Source organism: Salpingoeca rosetta (assembly GCF_000188695.1).
Source record: "Salpingoeca rosetta unplaced genomic scaffold supercont1.23, whole genome shotgun sequence".
Lineage (NCBI taxonomy): Eukaryota > Choanoflagellata > Craspedida > Salpingoecidae > Salpingoeca > Salpingoeca rosetta.
Window position 1 is genome coordinate 1,183,880 of NW_004754911.1, and position 7,940 is coordinate 1,191,819.

The following is a 7,940-nucleotide window of genomic DNA, read 5'->3' on the forward strand; positions in this document are numbered from 1 at the left end:
ATTACCCGCTATTTCGGGTTTACGACGCTTAACATCCCCGCCCCACCACACCCCACACCATCGATACGAGTTGAGGCTTGTTTTATTTGCATCAAATGCAAGAGAAGGCGACGGAGGTGTCAGTGTGGGTGGCTGACGTACCCGACTTCTACGGGTTTTTTCTTTGTGGAAATTTTGCACCTCTTCGCCACCTTCCCCGCAGACGCAAGGACCAAGAGTGGAGAGCCCTTCTGGTCAGGTGAGGACTCGTGTGTGTGTGTGTGTGTGTCAGTGTGTGTGTGTGTGTGTGTGTGCGTGTGCGTGTGTGTGTGTGTGTGGGGTTGGTTCGCTCTGGCAGCACCACCCACACCGCAACTGATCGCGTGTTTGCCTCGTTCCATTGTTCCTCACCTTTCGTGTGTTGTGCCCATATAGGCCACAAGATCTTCCCCGAGGCGCTCGAGTTTGATCCGCAGAATCCGTTGCACAAGGAGTTTCTGATTGCCGTCACCAACCTCTACGCATGCGTCTTCAAGGTGGGCTGGCTGTGGGGTGCCTTGTTTGCTTGGGGGTTAGATGGTGGTGGGGGGGGGGTTGCTTTGGGGTGAGGTGGTGGTGGCGGTTGTGTGCAGTCGTTTTATGCTAACATCACTGCCTCATCTGCGACGATGTTCAGGTGCACCCGACCAAGTACCCGAGCGAGGAGAACAAGCTCCACATCAAGCGGTGAGCCGTGATGTGTGTGCGTGCGCGCTACACGTACATCTTTAAGTTGTTGTTCTTCCCACTGCAACAGTTGATCCTTTCTCTTCTGTTGGTGCTTTGACCTTTCTTTCGTGTTCCGTTCACATTGAGTGCGCTGGCTCAGTTCTTTGGCTCACACCATCGAGCACGTTCAATACAGCCACTCATCCATCCAACAACACTTTCCTCTCAACACGAAACACGAATATACATCGCATATCCATCCCAGCGCCAGTCTTCCCAGGATCTTATGCATATCAAGCAGCCAAGCAGACACGCACTCCTCCTCTCGTCTCTCTGAGGCCTCCTGGCAGCTGTCCTTCTGCTTCTTCTGAGCAGGGCGGCTACTCCTACGTCAACGCCAGCCCCGATGGCCGCCTGCTGGTGGCTGAGTCGTTTATGTGGGACATGCACAGGCTGACATGCAAGCAGCGCATGCCCGTCACAGCAACCGACATGGTGTGGACCAAGGACGGCAGGCGCCCTAACCTCATCTGCCCCTCTTATTCCCGCGTGTACATCTGCGGCCTCGGTGTCCGGGAGGCTGAACGCACAGTCATCTTCGAGGATCCTTTCCTTGGCGCTGAGCTTGCATGCGCAGCCGCGCCCGATGGCACTCCGTGGGTCATCGAGAGGTGGCAGAAGGTGCCCTAGGAGTGCAAGCTGCACCGCGTGCCAGACCTCAAGTGCATGGCGGTCGTGCCGTGCCGTCCACCTCCGAACACACGCGCTGCATGGCAGTCACGCCCACCCTGTACATCGCGGGCAACAAGGCGGTGTCATCTCTTTGTGGCAGCTTGGTCAGCCATCGACCTTGCTTGCAGAGTGGAGGGCTGATGTTGTCGGTAATGGCGAGGAGACGATACAAGACGTGGGCGGAGAAGCAGCGAGAGGGGAAGTAGAGGCGGAACCGGCGAGCAAGGAGCGTAAGCGTACTGGCGTGGATGCGTTGCGTGTCACCCCTGATGGCCGCTTCCTGGTGACTGCGTCCACCTCCACCGACTTGCGCGTGTGGGATCTCAGCACCCTCACACCCACACGATCAGCAACAACACAACATGAAGGGACAGCAGCAGTGGCGCCAACAACGACAATAGCAGCAACAACAACGACACGCCCGTTTGTATTTGTCGTGCGACGTTGGCAGAACCCAAAGAGGTCACGGGCGTTCGTGTCCCGCGCATTGCAGCGTTTGCGGACCGCAGCCAAAAGTTTGTCTGCGCGTGCAGAAACACACTGCACGTCTACGTCATTGAACACCGGAAGCATGACGACCACCAGCAGGATCACCAGCAACAACAGCAGCGGCAGCAGCAACAGCAGCAGCACGTAAACGGCAGCAGTAGTGGTGTGAGCAGTGCGCTGACGCGTGTGGCGGTGTTGGATGGCTTGTTTGTGGACGAGGTAGAGCCAAACGCCAACATGACCGTCACTACCATGGCCACGCACCCAACTGATGACAGCCTGCTGGCGATTGGCACTGCGCGAGGTGACGTGTTTGTGTGTGACGTCGCCAACCGCAAGGTCCTCAGCAAGCTCAAGGTGAGCAGAAACGTTCCGGTCAAGTACAGCGTCTTTGCCCGTCACAGCAGCGTGCTGTTCGTCAACTCTGTTGAGAGCGTGATCAAGTGCGACTACAGCACCGGACAGCACAGTACCATACTGCATCGCAATGACAGAGCAGATGACATGGTCATGTGCGACCACCAGCACCTGCTCACTGTTTCAAGCAGCGTTTCGCGAGGCAGGGTTGCCCTGTGGGCGCTGGGACCGACCCTGAATCGCGCCATGATCCCCACAGAGCAGTTTGACCTGTGCCATTTCCGCCCAACAACAGACCCCAGATGCCGCCCCTACGCCATTGTGCCCATTGTTGTTCCACCAGCAACACCTCCCGCAGATGCGCACAAACTCGATGACTACATATCACTGCATTGCCGTACCTGACATCAACTGCCAAGCATCTTGACATGGCAAAGAAGATGATGGAAGGTGTGGTGTGTGTGGACTTTGTTGAGCAGCCATCCATGCTCAACACCGCCATCATGCGATCCAAGGACGTCAACGTCGTCCAGACCATCACAGCTTTCTTTGTCGCAACAGCACGCAGCACAGAGACCAGAGGCGACGCCGGACGCATGCTGAGCAAGCCATTCCTCAACATTCCCAGGCTCGGCCCTGCCTTCACGGCCGACGTGACCTTGCTCACCAAGCACTTTCCCTCCATCGCCTCTGCTTTCCTCGACAGCCTCGGCCTCGTGCGGACGCGTGTGGGCGCTCCGGCAGAGATCCAGTTGCCGTCATCACGCATGATCGTCATGGGCGCGAACACCCTCAACATCAACCGCAACCTATGGGCCGACATGCGTGAGTCTGGTGAGCTGGCCAAGCTTGAAGACGCCAACTCAGCGGCTTCCCTGGTGGAGGCGCGGGTGGTGCCGTTGCCGCGTGCTGCTGGGTTTCTGAATGACGGTTCCAGCCTGCTTGAGACGCTGGTGGACACGGGCGATGCTGAGCTGTTTGGCAGCTTCATTGTTCGCGCCGTCATTCAGTACAAGTGGCAGACGAGCGGGCTGCGCCAGTTCCTGTGGGAGGCAGCGTGGTACATGCTCTCTGTCGCCCTCATCACCGCCCTCACCTTTGTTTTCAACACCAGCGGCAAGAACGTGGCCCAGCTGCTGGGTGCAGCCGACAACAGCAGCAACAGCAACAACGGCAGCGATGTCGTGTCCGTGATGATCATGCTAGTGCTGGGCGTGCTGGCTGGCGTGGACATGGTGCAGGAGGTGCGGCAGTCACGGTTGGTGCACGGCTACTGGACGTGGCGTTCGTGGTGCTGAACACGTACTCTTTCCCAGTGCACACTTTTCCCAAGCCCATGCATGATGTGCCCTTTCCTGACCGTTGCGGTGTACTACCTGCAGCCGTTCCAGTCGACTGGCCCGCTGGTGCGCATGATCCTGGCCATCTGCTTCGACATGCGCTACTTCCTGTTGGTGCTTGGTATCAGCATCGTGGCCGGGTGGACGTCGTTCCGGCTGTTGCTGCTCAACGACAACACACTGCCGGTGGAAGGGCTGGGCGACCCAGCCAATGGGCTGCTGCTCATGTTCAACCTGCTGTTGCTGGCGGACTTTGACCTGGACACCTTTGACGGCGACTACGTGGTGCTGCTGCGCATCCTGTTTGTCATCTCCATGGTGCTGGTCCCCGTCGTGCTGCTGAACCTGTTGATTGCGCTCATGTCAGACTCGTACGAGCGCATCCAGGACCGCGCAGACATCGAGTTCCAGCTGCTGCGCGCACGCATCTTGCGGGAGCAGGACGCGTGGCTGACGCTGGAGGGGAAGATGGATGCGCGACGCTTCCCCATGTGGCTGCACGTGCTCGTGCCCAAGGGCAGCGGCGTCGGCCGTGACGGTGGCAGCGTGCAGTGGCAGGGTGTGCTGCACGCCCTCAAGAAGGAGGTGGCAGACAAGGTGGAGGGTGTAGAAAGGAAGATGGGGGGTGTGGAAGGGAAAGTGGAGGGTATGGAGACTGGGTTCAGCAAGAGGCTTGACGCAAAAGTTGGAGGTGTAGACGAACGAGTCAAGTCTCTAGAAGAGAAGGTTGATCGCACGCTCGAGTTGCTGCAACAGCTGTTGGCTTGCGGCAGGGGTGATGGTGGTGGCGGTCAAGAAGAGCCGGTGCAGGGAATGGGGTTTACTTGAGTGGTTGATGTGAACGGGAAGTTGGTCGTGCGTGAGGTTGAGGGGACGGTTGCTGCTTGTGGCTTCTCTGGCTTCGATAGGGGAGCTGGCGTTGCGCTTCTGCTTCGTGTGTCGTTTTGATGTCGCTCTCCATTCCTTTGATTCGTGTTGCGCATCCACTTGTCGCACTGTCCACCCTCTTGAGTAAATGCGTGAGTTGAACTTGTCAAGGTTCACAGCGCAAAGTGATGCTGGGGTCGCTGTTACTTGCTGCTAATGTATTTGCCATGTCTGTTGCCTGAGTGCAGTGAGTAGTAGTGCCTGAGTGTTGTGAGCCGCATTGGTTTTGTGCTTGTGTATTCGGCAAATGAAGGGAAGCAGCATCGGTGGCACGAAGAAGAGGGGTGTTGTGAAGTGGCGCAGGGTTTGGGTGAAGGAGTAAGAGTCTCAAAGAACGATGCTACGAACAGAAGAGCAAAGTGCCAATGTGAAAGGCCCTGAAACACAAAGGGCAACGGTGTCACCACACAACAAAGGAGGGGGGAACGGTGTAAGGAAAGGAAAAGACGGGCAGGTCGACAGACAGACGGAGGATGGACAGATAGACGGGCGGACGGGCAGATGAACAGACAGACGGGCGGACAGACAGACAGACACACAGACAGGCACACACACACACACATACACACGCGCACACATGTGGCTAGAGTTGCGCTGCGAGTGCTGTTTTGTCCACCTTGACAAACACCTTGGCGAATGGCAAAACCTGCGCCTCTTGTGAGACCACATACTCCTCGAAGTCAAAGGTGGCAGGCGTGTCGGTGGATTGATAGCTCATGCGTTTCGTCACTTGAGCATAATGGGTGTCGCAGCCGTTCTTCAGCTTCTTGCCCCAGAACTTCTTGCACTTGTTTTCCCCAGACGATGGGTAGTCCTTACTCCTGGTGATCGGGTATGCGAGGCCGACGCTGGCAGCGCACAGGAGCATTACGTGCTCGCCATCTGCGTTGGGTGCGCGCCAGTTTCCAGTCAGCAGGCGTGTCGAGTAGCCAGCCGCGTAATTGGCCTGCGGCGTGAGGTAGATGCCAGCACCAAAGAAGCCAGGGTCGTTCGGGTTACTGAGGTTGGCGGTGCCCGCGGCGGTGATGTCGTCGGTGACAGCCTCGTCACAGCCGTGGAAACCAATCAGCACATTGACGTGGTTCACGCTGTCGGGTGTTTCTGCAAACTGCGTCTTGAGCCGATCGAGCATGGCTTGTTTCTCCGGATCGCCAGCCCCAAAGTCCTTGTTGAAAGGGTTTTCAGGGTCTGCAGCAACGGTGTTGGTAGGGTCTGGATCGCCACGGCGCGTTGCCGACCGCTCCACCTGCGCTTTGAACGCCCGCAGCATCATGGTGGACTTGATCATCTCCACGCGCGACAGGGTGAGGCCCGGCGCCATCTGACTCTCAATCCATCGATAGAGGTCGGTGTTTGGTGGCAAGGGTGCCGAATACACGCCATGCGAGCTCGGTCCGCTCCACGGGAGCTGCTCATCAAAGGTGTCATCAAGCCGCCAAGCAGGGTGGTGCCACTCGTGGTCGCGCAACTGCCAAGACGGCATGACGGGTGGTCGTTGCGCGGGCGCCCGCAGCAACAGATCGCCAACGCGGTCGGACACTGGGGTCTGGCTTTCCCTGTGGTGCGTGGATGTGACGAGCTCGTCTGGGTCCTTGCCTGTCAGATCCTCAAGCTTGTGCGCAGCTGGGTACTTTTCGTGGCGCTTCAGGTGTTTCGTGCTGAGGACGAGGTGGACGTGGTCAATCCCTGTTGCTTCCTCTTGCAGCACCGACAGCACCTGTCGTCAACACGCAAGTGAGCAGAGGATGAAATGAGGGCGAACCATGGAAAGCTGATCATTCGCTGACAAGCGATGGGCACAACAACGCAAGCTCTCTCTCTCACACACACACACACACACACACACACACACACACACACAACACAACACACACACACACACACACACACACTCTCTCTCACACACACACAATCGCTCACAAACTGACCTTTGTCATGAATGGCAGGGCCTTGTGCTCTGCGCCAGAAGGCGCGCGCACCCACACGTCGACTTGTCGATCGCCACGCAGCAGTCCGAGGCACTGCACGCCATCGTGTTCACAGAAGAAGGCATCCTTCCACACCCTAAGGGTTGTGCCAAACGAATTGTGCAGCAGTGTCTGCACGTGCGGGAAGAAGCCAGGTGGCAGCGCAAGTGCCTTGCTCTCGACCACCAGCAGTCGTCCGGCATAGAGAGGCCAGAAACCAGCTTGAGGCCAGGCGGTCGCAAGATCGACCTCCTCCTCAACACGGCTCGGTAGCATGAATCGCTGTTGGCCATAGTTCGAAGGCGGCAGCTCGAAGCAGAGGAGCATGTGCTGCAGCACGTTGATGACGAGATCTGCGTCGGCGATGCCATCAAATGCGGTTTCCAGGTCCGTGAAGGTCAAGACGCCTTTTTTTGTGATCGAGCCTTGCTGCACGCCATCCGGCGTCAGCGCTCTCCCCAGCACGTCATGAAGCAGCCAGTTGGGGTCAACAAAGACGAAATCCGCCAAGGATGGGGTGTTGGAATACCAGAGCAGATCGCCACGTGTGTGGAAGTACCTGTGTACATGTGTGGGAAGCAGGGACAGCAAGGGTGTAGGCGTGTGTGAGCATTCTGGCACTGGTCCTCAAGTCAGTCAACTGTTTGCACAACAAGGATGACAAATCTGCGAAGTCTTGCAAGCCTACCTCAGCGCAGAAGAAAACATTGTCATGTCAAAGGAGGTCAAGTCGAGTCCAGGCGTGTGGGTTCGGACAAACTGAAAGAGCGAATCGATGACCCACGCTGGCTTCTCATTCCTGGCTGACTGGAGGGCTGTCGCAAGCCGATCCACAACTCTGGGGACGAGAACCTCTTGCCCTTTCATCCACCGCCAGTTTCGCACAAGGCGCGCGCGAAGCGTGTTGAAACTGACATCACCACGCCCATGACAGTTGAGGGAGATGAGGCTGTCTTGGATGTCAACGATGCTGCCATACGTTCTTTTGAGGTGTGCGACCATCGCTGCGCTCCAAGTGGGCTGCCAAAATGCTTCAACAAGCCCAATCTTTCGGGCAAGATCCCTCTTGGTGCCCACGATCACGACGCGCGGCTTCGTGTCTTCTGTCTCGTCGTCGCCTGCTGTTGCTGTGGCAGCCGCAATGCCCTGCTTCAGTCGCGTGCAGATGAACTGCAGCCAGTAGTTGGCGCGCTCCTTCACGTGCTCTTCTGGTTGGGAGAGGTCGACGCAGACGACAAACGCAGCGAAGCGATCCGACATCATGAGCGTGTGGATCACGTGATAGGCCCGGCTTCCACCAAAGTCGTACACATGAAGAGACGCAGTGTCATCGCTGCTGTGGCTCTGTTTGAGCTTCATTTCACGGGCGCGAATGCCGGGCGTGTGCGCGCATGCCGTGGCGTGGATCGTGGCGTGGTTGCCAGGAAAAAGCTGATACAAA

The 7,940-nt window shown here is 57.6% G+C and overlaps 3 protein-coding genes across 3 annotated transcripts; 2 read left to right on the forward strand and 1 right to left on the reverse strand.

Moving 5' to 3' along the window:
- Window positions 1-95: 95 nt before the first annotated feature.
- On the forward strand, window positions 96-2,670 carry PTSG_08518 (uncharacterized protein; the record flags this gene model as incomplete). The annotated part of the gene is made up of 7 exons (XM_004990707.1): window positions 96-165; window positions 203-238; window positions 415-515; window positions 656-705; window positions 1,026-1,368; window positions 1,520-1,862; window positions 1,913-2,670. 7 exons carry the CDS (start codon window positions 96-98, stop codon window positions 2,668-2,670), a joined length of 1,701 nt encoding a protein of 566 aa, XP_004990764.1.
- Window positions 2,671-2,693: 23 nt separating this feature from the next.
- PTSG_08519 (uncharacterized protein) lies at window positions 2,694-4,433 on the forward strand (the record flags this gene model as incomplete). Its single annotated transcript, XM_004990708.1, has 2 exons — window positions 2,694-3,509; window positions 3,648-4,433. 2 exons carry the CDS (start codon window positions 2,694-2,696, stop codon window positions 4,431-4,433), a joined length of 1,602 nt encoding a protein of 533 aa, XP_004990765.1.
- Window positions 4,434-4,754: 321 nt separating this feature from the next.
- PTSG_08520 (uncharacterized protein) lies at window positions 4,755-7,858 on the reverse strand (the record flags this gene model as incomplete). The annotated part of the gene is made up of 3 exons (XM_004990709.1): window positions 4,755-6,249; window positions 6,461-7,058; window positions 7,188-7,858. 3 exons carry the CDS (start codon window positions 7,856-7,858, stop codon window positions 5,116-5,118), a joined length of 2,403 nt encoding a protein of 800 aa, XP_004990766.1. The 3' UTR covers window positions 4,755-5,115.
- Window positions 7,859-7,940: the final 82 nt, after the last annotated feature.